Source organism: Ambystoma mexicanum, chromosome 12 (assembly GCF_040938575.1).
Source record: "Ambystoma mexicanum isolate Mex_15411 chromosome 12, UKY_AmexF1_1, whole genome shotgun sequence".
NCBI classification, from domain to species: Eukaryota; Metazoa; Chordata; class Amphibia; order Caudata; family Ambystomatidae; genus Ambystoma; species Ambystoma mexicanum.
Genome location: NC_090936.1, coordinates 628,942,799 through 628,962,747, shown reverse-complemented (window position 1 = coordinate 628,962,747; position 19,949 = coordinate 628,942,799). Strand labels below are relative to the sequence as shown.

Below are 19,949 nucleotides of genomic sequence, written 5' to 3'. Positions count from 1 at the left end.
CAGGCTTTTTCAGTCCAAAACCTTAAGACAGGTGCTCCGAGCGGTGGATGGCCTACAACATACAGCCGAGAGTCACTGCCACACCGGCGCAGTAGCCTCGGACAAGGCGTCTGCTGGGAGCCACGACTCTGATTCAGAAGCCATAGACTTAACAGTGGAACCTACGAGTTCCTGCGTGTCCGTCTCTGGACGAGCATGCCACCAGCAGTGCCATGGGGAGATCACACCCCGGTGACAAGGACACACACCATACCACAACACAAACCCCTAACTAAGCTTTCCTCCCTCAGGAAAGCCATTGACGCCTGCAGGCCTGTCAAAGTTCGATGGGGCCTAATGCGGTTCAGACCCCTCTGTGCACCCGCCATCGCGGTCTGCCGAAGGTGTTAAGACTTCAACTTTTTCTGGCATGACACATAAACCTTCGACGTGCTGAAATGGGTGCACCCATCCAAAACGCTTCCCAAAGCTTCAGGAGAAGCTTTCTAAGGCCCATTCACATGGTTCTGATACTAAAAGGGCCTCCCCTTTACCTGAAGGGTATTCCTCAGCCTCTCCCTCTCTATCTCATGCCCTGCAGCAGGATCCTGCTCCAGCTGCTCCACCTTTCCCCTCCCCCTAATGAGTCTAATTCCTCTTGGTGGACTAGGGAAAAATGTGAGGCTTGTATGGAGAAGATGTTGCAGTTTCTCAGTTTTTTCAGATTAGTTTGATGATATTCTTAAGAGACATAGGACTGTGGATACTTGTTTTATTCCTCTAAAGTTCCCAAGGCTCCTTTCTACAGGTGCACAGTTTGCATCCCGTCTGATCGCCCACACAAACCTCCTGTGGATGTTTTCCTTGACGACCAGGATCACCCTGACGAGGACATTTACTATTTCCCTGACCCAGATCAGGCATCACAAGACCCCGTCTCTCAAGACCCAGACTGGGTCCCCACTGATGACCAGGGCACTTGGCACACTACCCCGAGCCATGACCCTGACAACATTTTCTTGGACCCCCCGCCCATTGTTCAACCCCGGGATTCCTTGCCAGTTGAAGACCAAATGCTTTTCAACAACCTCCTGAAGAAGGCAGCTGACCACTTCAAGATAGTCACAGAGAGGGCTGTACCTGATACAGATTTCGTGGAGGATATCCTTAAGGAAAAGGTCCTGGTCAGTTAGGCAATTCCCAACCTGAACTCAGTAAAGAAACGCCTAACTCCCTCCATGCTTACACCCTTGCTCCCTCGGGCTGTCAACCCTCGAGTGGAGAAGATGTTCCGTCCTTCGCCCACAGACCCTTTTATATATATTCGAGGCCATGCTGTCCCGAACTCCCTGGTTGTTACAACCACCAGGAAAACAGCATGAGTGACACTATCCTCACCAGAGTCTCCTCCAGACAAGGATTGTAAGAAGCTGTACACTCTTGGCAAATGGGTCACACCTCTGCTGGTTTCTGTACTCAAAGCTCCAGTAACACCACACTCCTCACGAGCTATAGCGATGCGCAATGGGTCTCATGCAGGAAGGCCTTCAGAACGCCCCAGAACCTACTTGCACCCAACTCTTAACAGTGGTTGCTGAAGGGCGTCGGGTGATGCAAAACATCCTCAAGAACACTTTGGATTCTGCTGAGACGACAGGACGCGTTCTCGCTCAAGGAACTCCACTGAAGAGCCACTCATGGCTCAAAAACTCAGGATTTAAACTGCAGACTTGGGCTTATTTTATCAACAAGCCTGTGGAATACTCTGCTCTCTTCGGTAAGGTGGTCGAAGAGACCCTGGAAACCGCTAGGAAAGATCACAAAACTCTAAAATCATTAAACCAGATCTTGGCCAAACCATTTGTCCAACGAGGCACCTTTAACACCTGCTGGTCCTTTTGTGGGCTATCTGCTCCTCCCAGGGGCCCTACGGAACAGGAGGAGCCTCTTGGTTATTGGGTCAAGGTACTTCCAGTGGCTTCCAGTCCCCCCAACAGCAGAGATTTAGACATGGAAAGGTACAGGGGAGAAACTGCAGCCAGAGGCTCCCCAATCCCGGCCAGCACATGACTCGGCAGTATGGATCCCCTCTCAAGCTCCACGGTCGGGGGCGTTTAACATATTTTAACCACACATGGGAAGGCATCACTTTGGTTCAGTGGGTCACCCACCAGTACTGTATAGAAATCCTACAACCATCCCACTACCATCCGCCAAAATCAGATGACTGTCAGCAGAGCATCTACAGATTCTGCTGGAAGTAGCCCAGGTCCTTCTAGAAAAGGGAGCAAGCAAAGTCGTCCCTCATCTTCAGGTAAACAAGGGTATTTATTCAAAATACTTTTACCCAAAAAGTATCTAACCATGTTCCCTGTTTTAGATCTATATCCTGCAAACAAGTATGTAAAGCCTCAAAAGTTCCAGATGACAACTCTTCAGGAAGTAATCCCACTGCTGCAACAGGTGGATTACATGGCCACATTGGATATGAAACATGCATACTTTCTGTGCGCTGGCAACATTGAAATATGAAAAAACCTCAGGTTCATGAAAGAGAACACTCCCTATCAGTACAAGGTACTTCCCTTCGGCAGGTAGCCGAGGCTCACTTGCGAAGGAAGTCCATTCCAGTGTACCTAAACCACTGGCTTATAACTGGAGACTGTGTGATTTCAGTCGGGCACACACCCAAGTCTCGCCCAGCATGTAGTGCGCAAATGAAAACCTTATTTATTTTTATCTAGAAGTTCAATATTCTGAATGATATACCACTCATATCACAACATCCGCAAAATACCCCCCAGGTTGCACTGAACCAGGAATCAGGCTAGTTGTAAAGGTAATTGTTTATTTAGAATTTTAAAATCACAATATATTTTTAATAGGTAACAACAATCACCAATGGGGTGACAGTAACAATGAATAATATCTTTAATGCACTAGGAATGAAGTAATGCACACAAAAAGAATGCAGCAAAGAAAAGAATACTTCTGAGTTGGTTTGGAACAGATAGCACTATGGTTGGGTGTTCCCCTTGCAATGCCCCTCAACCCACCAATAGGCAATTTAAATAGATGTGAGGAGAGAGCAGATATTCAGAAATAATGCAGACCAAACAGAATATCACTCCCACCTTCCCTCCCTTAAACACAAGAGAAAAACGGATTTGACTTTTCAACTGTCAGGATGGCTTTGAAAGTGGCTGAGCAAAAACACAAAATATGTTCAAAATGCTTAAATGATTATTCATTTTTACGGGAGCCGCTTTAAACAGATGCAAGCAAACACAAGCAATGATTTCAGCAAAAGGAAACAGTTAGGCTCTCAAAGGCCAAGTGGGAAATAATTTACAGGTAATTCACACGTGTAAAACGTTTCCAAATGTAAATTTGCGGCAAACATTTACTTATGCGATTTTTGATATAACGGGTCAATCACACTGTTTCGCAAGAGTTGTGAATGTAGCTGAGGATGTTGGGTACAAGTTGAAGTTGAAACTTTGCTTCCATCTTAAAAACTGAGGGAGTTATAGAGGTTTTAGTGAGAGGCGTTTTTCGAAAATAAAGACACGCATTTGCACCAGGACTTCAGTTTAGAATCAGAAAATATGGCTTATGCTTTCATTCAAGGCTAGAGCGTTCAGGCTAGGCAATCAAGTCGGGAAGAAGTAAGCTCCGAGACTGATTCATGACTTCAGTAACAGATCCCCATCACCTTCCCCGGTGGCACCAGTCCAAACACTCAAAGTGGGATTTATGGATCAGAGTTACACAAATAAAGATGACTATAAAAATGGTGCTTTAGCAACTAGACAGAATAAGATGGCACTAAAGATTTTTAAACTGTTACAGGTTAGGAAAGTAGGGCTAGTTCAGAGATCAGAATGGAACAAGATGAGCAAGGTATACAATAGTTCTCTAGCCTCCTGTTAATACTCACAATCCGCTGGGATTTAAGATTTTTGGACAGTCACGGTTCTGGTCAATGGATTGGATCTATCAAGGAAAGACAGCACATCAGGCGCGGGACTGGTTCAGCTAGGCCGGTCACCGGAACTGCACAGGATCTGCCCTTCTTGTTTGTGGGTATTTCAAATCGGCGGGATGGAGAGTTCATCAGGCAAGCATTATGGTAGCAAGCCAGATAGTTTCAGGATCCGTTCTCACACCACAGTGCTTCACTGGGTTGTAAGGATTATTTTGAGGGTTGAGGCCTTGCTGAAAATGGTTCAGCTACTGCTTGGCCTGGTCCTTGGCATCTGGATCTGGAAGAATGTTGAATTCTGGATATTGAATGCTGGATAAGAGTGCTTCGCTCGAATCAGAACAGTGACTCCCTATGTGTTGTCAGCTGTCTCTATTTATCCTTTCAAATGACATCACAAAAATGGGTGTATGGGCCGGCTTAACTAAACTTGCTTCTGTGGACCGAGATTGGATCAGAGCCTCATCTCCGCTTTGCATCTGAGTGATTGGCTCAAACACAGGTGATGTCAAGTTTATGGTTTGGCTTTTAAAGTCCATAGAAACCTCCCCTAGCCACTAGTATCAAAATCGAATTTTGTCCTAAATACATATTTATACATTTGTAACCTCTATGAAAATTACATACAAGGATTCCACATTTTATGGAGTATCTGTTCATCAAACTCCCGCTGCTGTGAGATCTTGTTTCGCTTTTCTGCAGCATTTTGTCCATTTCTCCATGAAAACATTTTTCAAACTTTCTCCAAATGTCTATAACTGTGTGTTTACCTTAGGGATGTGTGTCTAAAGTTTAACAATTCTAGCATAAATACAGTTCCCATAAAATCACATATATCGCCATTCCTGTTCAGAATATTCTACACAGTTCCACCACATTTTGAAATGTAGTGCCGAAAAATAGCCTAACAAATCTTCCCTTTTGATATTTTTCACCCTTTCTGATACCAAGTAATGAGTCTCTAAAAATTGTTCATTCCATGTTCTTAGCAGCAAATGGTCTGCTTTTTGTCTCTCCCTGGAGCTCAAAGAGTAGCCCCCACCTTTGGGCACATTTTACAAGCCAAGTTTACGACCTCTTCACATGTCCATTTCCTGGCCTGGAGATTCTGCCATTGTTCCGTCTCTGGCTATAGACAAAAGTATTTCCTACCCCACAATTATCATATGCCAGTGAATATCTGCTGAGAGGAATGCCCTCCCCTTGGGGGAACCTGTTTTTCCACTTCTTGCAGCCTAGCCAGGATAATTTATTCTTAATTTATTGACTTAAAATCCAGCAGAAAACAAACTTGTTGCATCAAATGACCTAGATAAATTACTTTCTTAGATTTAAACCTGTGGGATCAAAACAGAAATCAGTGTTTCTTTCAGCATATATTTGCTAATCTGGCAGACTTTTAGTTTAAATAACTTTAAAGCTTAATCAGGAGAGTTCATTTGACAGGAACTGTCATTCAGAGGTAGCCCAGTGTGCTGCACTCAGATTTTTGACAGGAACGGTCATTCACAGGCAATCCAGTTTTGCTGAGGAGATTTTGCTCTTAACATTTCAGGATTTTGTACATTCACAGTGCTTCCTTAGGTTAAATGGATTTTAGTACCAAGCAAGATTTTTAGTGTTGAGAAGCGTTGTGTACAAGCATTTTTTGAGTTTTAGCAGCAAAGTAAATGTCATTTACAGCGAATTTTGGAGTTTCACTTGCAAAGCGCTGCTTTTCCCTCTGCACTCTGTTTCTTGTCATGGAGCCCACTGGCACCTTTTCTGCAGTGGTTGCTCTGTTCCACCACACATGCACCATGGGTGGCAGGTTGTGCAGCCATCTTTTTGTGTGTTGAAAAACGTGGTTTTGGAGGTTTTGGCAAGCGCAAAGGTTTTTGCCGCCATTTTAATGTTTCTTGCACCATAGATAGCAGAGTAAGGCCGCATAGTATAGAAGAGTGGGTCAATACATCCCACAAGACTCGTACGGAAAGTGCCTGGAGAATACTCAAGACAGTAGACCTCTTCTTCCATCTCAGATTCTCAATCAACGGGAAAAAGTCAAGTCTGGTTCCCAGTCAAGTCAAGCAATTTCTAGGGACACTATTTCAGACAGAAGACCACCTCCTCTTCCCCTCTGAGAGAGTTCAAAACAAGTTGTTCCTGATCCTTCAGCATGTAGCCAGTCACTGGATAACCATGAGGAAAGCAATGCGACAACTGGGGATGATGGCATCCTGCAACTTCTAGTTCCACACACCCGTCTGCACATGCACCCCATGCAGGAGTGACTCTTGAGCCAATGGTGTCACGCAAGCAGTCAGTGGTACAATCTAATGGTTGTTTTGACAGCCCTTGTTCAGCCTCTGCAGTGGTGGTCAAAATAAACCCTCTTGAAGGGGAAATCCTTCACTACCCCCACAGTGGAAGCCACTCTCACCACAACCACGAACGTATCTCTAACGGGGTGGGGAGCACACCTCCTACAACAGACAGCACACAGCATGTGCTCTCCATCAGTAGCATCCAAACATAGCAATCTATTGGAATTACTTGCAGTGTTAAAAGCCCTGAAAGCCTTCGAACACACCTGCATGGGAAGACAGTTCTTGACCTTACAGACAGCACCATGGCCATTTACTATCTGAACAAATAGGGGGACACTCACTCTCCAGGGCTATGCAAACTCTCCCAGGACATTTGGAAGTGGGCATTCAAATACATGTTCCTACAATCACAACATGTTCCAGGGGAACACAATCTTCTGGCAGTCGTGCTCAGCAGAGACTTGCACATACCCATAGAGCACAAGGGACGCTTGCAAGAACATATTCTACTCAACGTCTTTGCAGAATGGGGTCATCCAGACATGGATCGGTTCACGACTCTGGAGAAAGCCCTATGCCCAAATTACACCTCCAGGTACCCGTAGAGACGGTCTAAAGGGAACAGTCTTTGGATAACATGGTCTGAGATTTGCCAATGCCCCCCCCCCCCCCCGATTCCCCTTTGCAACAGGATATTGCAGAAGATGCACCAGGAACCAGTCATGTTGATCCTGGTGGCACCAATGTGTGCTCGACAGCTATGGTTCTCTCATATCATGAGAATGTCAGTCTCCCCTCCCAGGAAACTGCCCTGCCATACAGCATTCTGTCACAAGACCTAGGGAAGACACTGCACCTTGCCCCCAAGCTTGGCTCCTGAAGTCATAAAGAAAATACCTCAAAGATGTGTGGACATACCTAAAGAGGCACATAAATCTCTAACACCAGGCTTTTTTACTCCAATAATCATTTGGTGTAACTCTAAAAACATCAATCCTATTAACTGTTCAACTAAAGAGGTAGTCCTTTATCTAACACACCTTTTAGACTTAGCACTTGTTTTCAACTCTCTAAAGGTCCACCTCGATGCCCATAAGATTTCATGGTGGAAGATTCCTGTAAATTAAGGCATTCATGGAAGGGGTAAAGAGACTTCACCCTCCTATTTCTAACCCAACTCCCGGATGGGACTTTCTCACAAGATTAATGGGACCTCCTTTTGAGCCAATGCATAAGGCTAGTCTTAAGGCCCTCACCTATAAGACTGCCCTCTGAGTGGTCATTACCTCTATAAGGAGAATTGGTGAACTGCATGCAGACTCTTAGTTCAGGACCCATTTGTAACTATTCACAAATATATAAGGTGGTATTGCGCACCTACCCATGTTTTGCACCTAAATTAATTTCTAAGTTCCATGTGAATCAATTGAAGTTCCAACTTTCTTTCAGAATCCAACTAACTCGACTGAAAGAAGCCTCCATACACTAGATGTTAGGAGAATGGTGGTATGGTACCTTGAAAAGACTAAACCACCAAGAAAGACAAGCCAATTCTTTGTCTTGGTGGCAGCTGGTAGAGAAGGGAACCCTGTTTCTAAATCAGCTATTTCCAAATGGATTGTTAAATGCATCACACTGTCTAACTCTTGCCAAGGGAGACTTAACCTTTGTGCCTAGAACTCACTCTACTCGGGGCACAGGAGCTACTATAGCCTTTATTGCAAATGTTCCTCTTGATTTTATTTGCAAAGCAGCTACCTGGAGTTCTGCTTAGATTCACATGTGTCCACACTTACTCCCCTCTTGGAGTAGAAGGAACATAGACGTCTTACACCTTCTTTCTTCTGTACTCACTCGCGCATTCTGTAAGGCTTCCTTATGGCAGAACAAAACAACCAGTGGGACCTCGACGCATGAAGGATTTTGGGTACACTACAGTCACTCGCACCCATGTTGACGTCCCTTTTTGATCTTCAAAACAAATATGCAATACTCTGGGATTACCACTAGATGTCAGACTATATGCACAGCATTTGTATTTGTTTATTTATAACGCGCAAACCATCAGGCCCGGGGGCATCAGGGCGCAATTTGTACAGGGTTGCAAGAAAAGAACATACATACAGGTGAATAGATTACATTCAGAGGTTTAACAATACTAGCATAATAACAATCTTACTAATTACATATATTACAATATATATATTATTATACATATATATTACATGGTTACAGTGCCCCTAGGATCCGCAGAGGATGTATCCCAGGGTGAGCTAAAATAGTTGGCATAGGTAGCAGGCCGTAAATGGTGTCGGTGGACAAGCGGGCTGAGTAAGTAGGACAGAAGTCGAACATGTCTATTGCTGGTCAAAGAGCCAAGATTTGGTTTTAGTCTTGAAGGTGTTGAAGGAGTCTACAGCTCTGATAGTAGCGGGGAGGGTGTTCCATAGTTTAGAGGCTAGGACAGGGAAGCTAGTGCATCCAGCTTTTTGAAGCTTAAACCTAGGGATTGTTAGGCAATGAGTCTGTGCAGTTCTTAGTGGTCGGGCAGTGGAGTGGCGCGAAAGCCGACTGCAGAGATGGATCGGGGCCTTGTTGGCTAGGCATTTGTGCGTGAGGGCAAGGGTTTTAAGGGAAATTCTCTGCTTCACAGGTAACCACTTTAGGCTAGTTCTGGCTTCTGAGATGTGGTGGTTGCGAAGGATGTTCAGGGCCGCTCGAATTGCATTGTTCTGGGTGGTTTGGAGTTTGAATAGGTTCTCTTGGCTGGTGCCTAGGTATAGAGCACTGCAGTAATCAATTTTAGCCATGATAAGTGTTCTCGCAAGTGTGACGCTATTGTGGGTGGTGAGGAATGGTCTGCAAGCTGAGATGAGTTTGCACGTGTAGGCAGAGGCAGACCTGACTGCATTAGTTTGTCTCGACAAGGATAGGGTGGAGTCCAGGTAGAAGCCTAGTGTTTTGGTGTCTTTCGAGACTCGTATGGAGTTGCCGTCTATGGTGAATGACTGATAAGATGGCCTGAGTTTGCTCAGGCGTTGTGAGGTACCCAGGATAAGGAGCACCGTCTTATTGTCGTTCAGACATAGCTGGTGCTGGGCCATCCAAGCTTGGATGACCAGGTAGACGTCATTGAGGGCCTTGGTGTCAGCAAGATAGTCACCTGAAATGGGAATGAGTATCTGGGTGTCGTCCGCGTAGTTGGTGTAGGAGACACCCAGATAATCAAGCACATCAAAGAGTGGTTTTGTAAAGATATTGTAAAGTGTAGGTGACACGCAAGAACCCTGAGGTACGCCGCAATGAATAGGGGAGGGATCTGCGGCAGCGGAAGGTGCAAAGACCCTCATGGACCTGTTGCTCAAGAAGGATTTGATCCAGGCCGCTGCTGAGGGTGAGAAGTTGGCAGCAGAGTGGAGGTGCCTGCAAAGGATCTGGTGGTTAACCAAATCAAATGCGGCGGAAAGGTCGAGGAGTAATAGCATTGCTAGTTTGCCCTTGTCCTTCAGTACTTCGATCTGAGTTTTTAGGTCTAATAGAGCCGTTTCGGTCCCATGACTGGGCCGAAATCCGGATTGTCGGAGACCTAACAGATTGTTTGATTCAAGGTAGTTTTGGATCTGCAGGTAAGCTGCACGGTCCAGTATTTTAAGCAGAAATGGTACTGTAGTAATAGGTCGGAGGTTCGTAGGTATGCTTGGGTCTAGAGACGGTTTTTTTAGTAGCGGGATCACCCAAGCGTCCTTAAGGTTGTCCGGGACAATACCTGTTTTAAAGGTGGGGTTAATGAAGGCTGTAATGAAAGGGGCTAAGTCATGGGCGGAGTCCTTAATGATGGGAGCTGGGCACGGGTCACCTTGGCAGTTGGATAGTTTCATCCTGAGGATGATGTTTTCTACCTCGGTGACAGAGCGGTGCGAAGGTGAAGGGTTTAATGTTGGCAGTGTTGGAAAGGGTGGGTCTGGTAGGGGAGAGTGAGCGGTTGTCGCGCTTCAGGCAGTCCTGCTTTTCTTTAATTTTAGATTGAAGCATAGAGATTTTGTTTAGGAGGGCTGCTTGAATGTTAGCACACCATTTGCTGTCTTTTGTGCAAGTGTCTGGCGGGGAGACTTGGGTTTCGAGCTCTTTTATGACTCTAAAGAGTTCCTTGGAGTTAGAATCGGCTTGCATGATACGATTGTTCAGCGATTCTTGTTTAGCAGTGATGATGGCGTCTTTATAAGTGAGGGAGGCGAGGAGGAAGCCATCTTTATGCTCATCAGACGGGTGGCTTTTCCAACGGTTTTCCGCACAGCGTTTGGCTTTGCGGAGGATTCTTAGCTGTGGAGTGAACCAGGAGTTAAGATGTGCTCGTGGTTTGGCCTTCCTAGGTTTGATTGGTGCTATAGAGTCCATAGCCGTGAGCATCGTTTGGTTGTAAGTGTCTGCTAGGGAGGTGGGATCATAGCAAGAGTTGGTCGCCGCATTAAGAGAGGGGAGTAACAGTGGGAGGAGTTGTTCTCTTGTTATATTTTTTTTGTTGCGGGTGGGGAGTGCTGGGGCTATAAGTGTTGTGGCTCGCGGGGTAGCTTCAATGTTAAATGTAATGATGTGATGGTCAGACCATAAGCATGGGGAGTTATTGAGGACCTGGATGTTGCAATTGGAGCCGGCTAACCAATCGATGGTCCTGCCTTTGATATGGGTCGGTTCTTGGATGTACAAGGTGAGGCCAAGGTCTATAAGAGCATTCTCCAGATCAGTTGCTACAGGATGTTTTGGGTCACCACGACCTAGATTAAGATCGCCTAAGATTATTGTTTGTGAGTTGTTTTTTGTTTTGTCAAGAAGGAGAGTGGAAATTTCACTCAAAGGTGGGTGCCGGACCTGGGGGCCTGTAGATAAGGTGAAGGGTGGCAGTTTGGTTAGGTGTTAGTAGTAATTTGATTGTCAGCAGTTCAGCTGATTCGAGTTTGAAGTCGGATACCACTCTTAGGTCAAGGGAGTTTTTATGTATGAAGGCCACGCCGCCACCTCTAGTATGTGCAGAGGAGCGGTCACAGCGTGTAATGCCATAGTCAGGCGGTAAGGCCAGGGATAGAGAAGGGCCAGAGGTGGCATGTAGAAGGTTTCGGATATGGCAATGAAGTCAAGGTCGGCAGTGGTGATAAGGTCGGCTATGTCAAGAGTGTGTGCTGTAAGAGATCTAGCATTGATAAGGGTGCCCTTGAACACAGGCAATTTGACCCCTGTGGTCTTAGTTTTGCCAGTGGCGGTGGGCGAAGGTGGGCTAGGTAGCGTGTGTAGGGTATGCTTAGTGGTGTTGGTGCGGGAAGGACGAATGCGGAATCTGGTGCCTAGTCTCTTATTCCTGAGAATAAGGGGGCAGGGTTGGTTGGGCGTTGGTTTCGTGGCAAAATGTTTAAGCCAGAGAGCTGGGTCATTAAGGTATTGGTTGATCTGGTTGCTAGTGTGGTGAGCGCCACCGGTAGTTGCTGAGGGGCTCGTTAAGGGGTCATAGTCGTGGTGGGTGACGCTGGGTCAAGTAGGTTTGGGCAGGCCAGGTTATTAATCTCAAGGGTAGGAGTGGTTGACTTGGGTGGTTGAATGAATAGACAGTGTGTGTGGCTAGGATGTAGTGCAGTAGAAGGCGCACGCTGACGTGCATGATGGTGGTGCAAGCTGCCTGAATAGGTTCCCTAAGAGCTTGTTGATAGGGACAAGATAGGGTCTCCTGAGTGGGACTGGTATGGCAATGGCAGTGAGTGAAAATGCTAAAGTATGGCTAGAATCCTGGGCACCTAGATAGGGATAACACAATAGCTGGAATGCACAGGTCGGGGCAGCCCTAGAATTGAGTAATCACAGGCTGAAGTGCTAGGCGGTGGCACACTCCTAGATTTGATGTGACCCAGATCAGGCACGACACAATACAATTTGAAATGGTCAGTATACAACCTTGAGGCACAACACAAATTGAAATGGTCTGTAAGCGACCTTAAGGCACAACACGATTAGAACTGGTCTGTAAGCGACCTTAATGCACAACACAAATTGAGGTGGTCTGTAAGCGACCCTAAGGCACAACACAAATTGAAATGGTCAGCAAGCGACCTTAAGGCACAATTAAGATGGTCTATAAGCGACCTTAAGGCATAACACAGTTGAAATGGTCTGTAAGCCACCTTAGGCACAACACAATTTGAAATGGTCTGTAAGCGACCTTAAGGCACAACACAATTGAAATGGTCTGTAAGCGACCTTGAGGCACAACACAATTGAGATGGTCTGTAAGTGACCTTGAGGCACAACACAGGTCTGTAAGTGACCTTGAGGCACAACACAATTGAGATGGTCTGTGAGCGACCTTAAGGCACAACACAGTTAGAGTGTAGAACTCCCGCAGCCTGGACATGTGCTGATTCGGGTCGAGGACGTGAGCTTGCTAAGCATGGTAAGCGAGCAAATGTGCAGAGAGCGCAAGTTAGAGTGGTCAGTGGGCTAATGGTGTGCAAAAGCAGTTACAGCATGTGAATCGAAACTGATATAATCATCAGAAATATGATTACGGTGAGTAATGTATGTCTTATTGTGTCAAGAAAGCCCACATAATAATAACTGTGTGTTTGTGTGTGTGCATGTGTATTATGCAGTGTCTGTTCACTTTGTCATGCAGATACTCCTTATGATGTGAAAAATGTAAAATGGGTTGTATTGAGTTGTCCCACCTAATACCAACTTCTTAACAGAGAAAGTAGTCCAAGAATATTAGAATCCTGACTTATTTTGTATATGAGCTGTCCTTTTTTCTTGGGTTATTCACAATGTTGAAAACAGTTAATTATTGATTTAAAGCAACTTTGTTTTTAAATGGGCGCTTTGTGTTGCTCACTTTAACTAGCAAAGATGTGCAAGCTAACTGGTGCTTTGCAAGCTCTTTGAGTTGGAAATGTTCCAGCATGCAACCTGAGCACTCTAGTGACCTGCAGAGGTGTGTCTGTCTGTCTGTCTGTCTGTCTGTCTGTCTGTCTGTCTGTCTGTCTGTCTCAATGATACTTGGGAAACTGGCCGTGCTTAAATGTCCGGCCTGAGTCGATTCTATAAGTGGCTTGAGAGAAAGAAAGTGTTGAGGACACTTTTATTGAGCCTTTGCCCTGGCACCAGCAAGGGCAACAGCCCTGTTGGTATAGGTCCCAGGGGATAAAGCAGGCGTGTGTCAGGCAGGGATGGGGGATGTCACCCAGAGAGGGCGGATAGGGTTGCCTTCCCCCTTCGAATAACAACTTAGGACTAGTCCGTTTCAGTTTAGGCAGATGGCTTGCAGACTCCTGGGTGCCCGAAAGTTGAAGGAGCTGAAGCGCCCATTTGTAGCAGGTACACGAAAAAAGCCCTAAAAGACAAAAGAACAAAGTAAGACGAAAAGGAGGCCGCCAACTGGACGGGATGGGGCCTCTGGTCTGAGCAAATGGGTCTTTGTGTGATATTCAGGTTGTAGGTTCTCATTCCGTCAAGACTAACTCAGCCTTTCATCCTTCCGAAGTAGGTAAAGGGGTACTGACTCCGGTATACATTTACCTACAGGCAGAAATGCTATATGTACATCGCTTTAAGGAAAGCATTTTGTGCAGCCATTTTGCAGGTTCGGCCCACGGTGGGTTCCTAGTGCCAGGCATGACCACCAAGCTCGGCCCTGTCTCGACCCTACCCTTGAAATCTGTCTGCTCCTTGTATTGCCCCCTTTGCCAGTACATATCTACCTGGATTGTCAACCTGCAAGTGATCAAAACCAAATTCCAAGTGAAGTAATTTGTGCATGATAATGATCTCACTTTTCCACGTAGTGCGTACACACCTACCATTCATCTTCTGCAGCTCTGAGTTTAAGTAGTGTGTCTTGAGGAATTAAGATACCTCGAGCAAGTAGTGATTATGAATCCACTTTTAGACTTTCTATGCTGTTGGTGTTTGAAAAGGTTACCTCAACCATAGCCATAAGATACCTAGCTGGCCTTCATTGTTCATACTGCAGCGACTTGATAAGGAAGATCACACATTCAGTAAGCATCTTAATTGTGAAACAAAATAAATTAGTTGGTATGTTTTTCACCTCTTCCCTGAAGAAATAACATCCATCTACCCTCTTAATCTGACTGCTTTAAACACTTGGACGCTTTGCCAGATCCCGTGTAAAGGGAAAGAATCAAAACTGCCTCTTTAGTAAGAGAGCTGTCTCTTGACATTAGAAAAGTAAGCCCTCTCACTCTTCCTCTTCATTAATTTCTCAGTTATACATAATTAACACCTAAACTCCATTATAATTAGGAGTGCAATTCTAGGACCCACATTATCACTAGCTGATATTGATTGAGCTGACCAAGCCCAATGCCTAATGTCACTAGAGGGAAGACACTTGCATGGCTTTACTGGTCCACTTTCTTCCGACACATGAGAAACCGTTAATCCATTCTAGGATGAGAGCCGATGAACCCAACGAAAAGAATGATTCTTGAATTTCAGGACTTCATGCAACCATTCCAGTTGTAAAATAACTTTTCTAAGTTACACCTCTGGTGAGCCAGTAGCCCTTTTGAGAGCACTAACAACCAGGGCTTTAAACAAGGATCCAATTCCCATCTTTCCAGAGAACTGGACTAGGCTGCTTTGGAAGAACAATCTATTTCTACCCGCTACTGTGCCAATGATGTTAATCCGTAATGAGATAGGCCTTCATTCTTTAAAATCCCGAATATTATGGAAAAAGATGTCTATCACAATGTCCTACGGGCAACTGAAAACCCTCTAATCAGTTTCCGGTGTATGATTGCTGTGGGCCATAATTCCAAAGCGTTAAATGCCTTACTTGCAACCTGGGATTATACCATAGATGACATTTGTTGTGACAAACATATCCTACTAACTAATCCAGTAAGGGTTAAAAAGAAGCATCTGGAGCGGGATTGGTGAAATAATATGAAATTAGGTAACTATAACAACTACAGAGTATATGATTGAATTAATGTGGTTAATCTTTACCAACACATCTTCCTAAATGAGCTTGTAGACGTTCTTGCACTTTAATTGTGCGTTTTAGATTAAATTGCTTTGGTGCTTTGGGAACCCACGTTCTGATATGGAAATCTCAATATGCAGAGAGAGGATGTCGATTAGAAAGGACATTCTAGAATCCTAGAAACACCTGTTCACAAACGTCTGAGATAAGATGAGAATATTTTCAATATGTATGAACCCTCACAGATTATAACTGATGAATTTGGTTAGACTTGTTGGTAGGAACACAGATCTCGCTGATATTAGCTACCGTTAATGCTATTAGATTAAATATGGGCATATTACAAGAGAAATTGTAACAATGTTTTAGGGCAGTAGATATGTATTTTAGGTTTGTGTTTCGTCTTCTGTACTACACAAACATGTTTATTAATCTACCGGTCTAATTGCATTCATGGTACGTGTGAACATTTATTTTGGTAACCAGAAAACGATTTGATTAAGTACATACAAAATTAAATAAAAGGCAATAAGTAGGAGGAGCAGGATTGTCAGCAGCATGGTAGGCAAGAGGTAATGGGGAGAGTGTGGGCAGGGACCACAGGTTCCCGGGTGACATGACAATGTAATTTAAATAAACCGCAAGGTCTGAGGCAACCAAATGGTGCAATTTTAAAATCCTTAGCCTCCTATGAAACCTAACAGTGTAATTTAAAAAAATCAGTGTCCTTGGTGACCTTCACATAAAATAGTGCAATTTACAAGATACAATTGGTACATAAGTTGATGAAAGGTCATAAGTGATCATGCAGATTTCAGAAATCGGACTTACATCGTAGTTCTGCATTGATTTCAAAATGGACAAAGCCGTTAATAGGTCATAATGTATGGCCCTAGGGCAGGGGACTGAACACCTGTGGCTCTCAAGATGTTCTGAACTATGACTCCCATGACCACTCACCATTGACTGTTGGATAGGGTGGATGGGAGTTTGAGTCCAACGCAGCTGAAGAGCCAAAGGTTGCAGACCATTGCTTTAGGACCTAAAAGGGTAAATCAAAGCCTGCCCTTGTCTGTGCAGTCCTTTGCTGTGGATGCCAGGCGGTTGTACACCACTGGACAGGGATATACTAAATGGCACATTTTCAGAAAGAGACAATTAGTCTGCCTTTGGCAATGCAGAGGATAAGTAGACCTTTTTTGTTTCGCCTTTACTTAGTCCAACCTGGTCTCTAATGCGTATGGGTATTAAGTTTGCAGATATGTGCATTGACCAGTTTGTTTCACGTGTTGGTATCTCAACTGCAGACAATTATGGGAGCACAGAGGTTATTCTATAAAGATCAGTTTCTGAAAGTTGAAATATAATGATTCTTGATCAAATTCAAAACAAGGATAAATAAAGCACAAACAGGCGGTTTTGGAGTTGGGAGCTGTCAGTTAGAACTACAGTATTATTTCTTTAAACCATGGGTACTGTGGCAGAACGTGCATATGCATGCATGTGTATACGCACTACAGATTATCAATTTTGTTTCCGTCTGTTTTCTCTGCAGGTGAAATTGATACAAAAGGCATGGTAATTCCCTTGACACCGAATATATATGGACCGATACTTGAACGCACAAAAGAAGAAGGAATCTTGTACAATACAAAGAGCACATTCACACTTTAGGGTGTCAGCAGTAGAATATACAGACTGTACGTGTAATTATGTACATTATCATGCTTGGAACACTTCTTTCCATTTTCAGGCTTTTACTGAGAACATTTTGATCATGCAGTAATGTTTTATAAATGAGCAGCATCATGTTTTCTTAATATCGTCCTGTCAGGGTTGTTTGGCAGGCTGGTAAAGAAAGTATCAGACCTTCAAGTAGGTGGAGAATGGAAAAGGTTACGCTGGATATAACATGTCACTATATTGAGATTATAAAACTTGAATAAACAAGCGGTATAATGACCTTGGAACGTGGCTACTGAAAAACATAACCAAACGGTTCCTGCACTAGGCCTTGCATGTGGGGTTTTGTGTGGGGAGGTCAAAACATTTAAATAAAGAAAGATAAAAGCATTTCTGCCAAAACAAATGTGGAACAACTCAGAATAACAAGTAATTTATGTACCAAATCAGTTTTATTATTCCGGGAGCTAAATTGTTTATACAAGCCCTTTGGTCCTTAATTATTTTAACGTTGTAAACATATTTGTAAGTAAAGAAATGTTAAATGGGTGCTAGCATCATTTTAGATGTCTTTCTGCTTTAAAATAAATAGATTTATTTCTGGTGTTTTGTATATAGTATTTTATCATGAATATTCTCTTAACCAAATGTTACCCTTGCTTCTCCTACAAATTGCTTATCATCTTAAATATCTTCCTGACTTAGACCTAGCCAGAAACTTTCTTCATATCCAGAAGCAGGCAATGTAGGGCTCATGATGTAAATGGCTTAATCAGGGCTACAAGTGACATACCCAGTGTCCATACACAGCTGTTCAAGCTCTGTGACTAAAGTTCCTTCTTATTGTGATACAGATGCTGGAGTACTAGAGCAGTCACTTATTGTTTTGACAACATTTTACCTACAAATACTATTGGTCGTGCCAGTCTATGCATCCTAAAACAAGGTGCAAAGCCCTAGTTTTTATGGATGTCTGAAAAACCAAGCTCAGAAAATCGTTCTTGGATAGCAGCAGAGGCAGCTTTATTTTTTTATGTAAAACAACGAACACACCAACCTGTTCACTCTACCTGAAGAAACCTGCAACAACTTCTTCACCCACCAGAGCTTCACTTTCACAGCCTGCCTTGTTGACATAACAAACTATCCAAGAACCTTCCAGAAACTAAATGTAACTATTGCAATTGTCCAATGGATAAAGACGATAGACTAGTTAGTTGTCGACGCCAGATGTCTCTTAAAATTATTTACCTGACCTGTTCCATCTAGAAATCTGCAGATCAATGATGAACACAATTGCATCTTTCTTTTCTTCACGTGGCTGTCATTTTCTATAGCCCCATCCTTGAGTCCATCTTCAGAGCCCTTCCACATAAGCAACCTCAAAGAATTCAATTTCACAGAGCTCTTTTGAATAACTTTCACGTTCCGAATGAATAATGCGAATGAACACAAAAAAACGATTGCTACAGAGCATTCCAATACAAGTTACTTCATGTAATATTGGCTATGTAGACAGGCTAAAAGAGATGTTGATGTGAATATTGTATGAGTTAAATAATCATGTGACGAGAATAAATCAAATCAAATCGACTCCCTGAGACTGGGTCATTACTTTGAAGAACCACGCTGACAACAAGCTGACAGTGCAATGCTGTTTATTGGCTGTTAATACAGGTAGATCAACTGCTGGATTTTCTAGACAGTTTGGGCCAACCAGGTTCTTGGGCAATTGTTGGGCTAGGGCTGTCCCTTTCACGCTCTTGGCTTACCTCGGTTTACCCCTCCCTATCCCAGGCATCCACAGTGGGTGTTAGTGCTATGGCTAGGTGACACCTACTGTCTGTTTCTATCTTTGGCTATCAACCGTTTGCCCTAAAATGCTGCTATTGCTACTACTGTCTGTTCATACACTTGCGCGATCTGAATGACATCTGGCCTAGTAGGATCGTTGTCTGTCTTCCCCTTGTTCCCCCCTCCCTGCCTCGTCGCGCCTTGAAACACTTGTGTATAGGCGCGTTACAAATGCCATATCATATCATATATCATATCATACTTCTCTTTTCCAACAGCTGCCTCCCCTCTCTCTCTCTTCCTACTACCATTCTTCTGCCACTACAACTACTGATCCCCTCTACTCTACCACAACTTCACTCCCTCCTAAACCCCAAGCACAACCACTCCACAGACCCCTCTCTCCAACAACCTCCACATTCCTTTCACACTGTCCTCTGCTGGTCTCTTGGATGTCCTTCCACCTCCTGTCCCCCCCCAACTAGCCCACCCTGACTCGCAATCTCCTACTCAAATTTCCCTCCCACTCCCTTGATTGACCAGTTCTCCCTGCCCAGTCCACCTACCTGCTCAAAGCAGGTTTGACAGTGGAGGACTAGGGGGAGGCTTGAGAAATGAGACCCTGCTGCATTCCTGACATGGGACATGAAATGGCCCCTAGGGAACTGCTGTTCCCTTTTATTAAGGCTTTCTTGCAAGCCTGTTTTTAGTAAATTATTAGTTGAAGGGCTAGTGATTTATTTCTGGTGCACCCATGCTCAGGCAGATTTTATCTGCTGAAGCTGAGCTTCTATTGTCTATTTGTCTATTTCTGCGTTAGCTCGCGGCTCTTCCTGCAGCGTTCCTCTCCCCGCTCGCGCTGCTCGCTTCCTGTCTGTTTTTCCCAGGTGCCACTCCCAATGTCCTTCTGGTTGCTGGACCAGTGCTCCTACCATATCTGGCTGGTTCTCACAGCCTCTCCTCTCCGGTGTTCCACCATCGTCTTCCTTCCAGTGCTGGAACAATGTGATATAGAATGAAAAAGTTAAGAAAACAAAACACCACCGTTTTTGGCCCATTGATTTTCCCATAGAGAAAAAGTGCAATTATTTAACAGCCATGATGCGAAAATGCTTTGGCAGATTTGTACCAAATAAGAAACAATTTGGCCCCAAAGCATTGACTTAATTTCCTTGACGGGTTTGGGTTAAATCCATCCAGTAGTTCTTCC

At 44.3% G+C, this 19,949-nt stretch overlaps 1 protein-coding gene across 1 annotated transcript in view; it reads left to right on the top strand.

The window, feature by feature from the left end:
- Positions 1-17,549, top strand: part of AASS (aminoadipate-semialdehyde synthase) — a 950,357-nt gene extending 932,808 nt beyond the window's left edge. Inside the window, exon 24 of the mRNA XM_069629092.1 lies at positions 16,818-17,549. Within this exon, the coding sequence (XP_069485193.1) occupies positions 16,818-16,936 (119 nt within the window). The 3' untranslated portion in view covers positions 16,937-17,549. The remainder of the gene's footprint in view (positions 1-16,817) is intronic.
- The last annotated feature ends 2,400 nt before the right edge of the window (positions 17,550-19,949 follow it).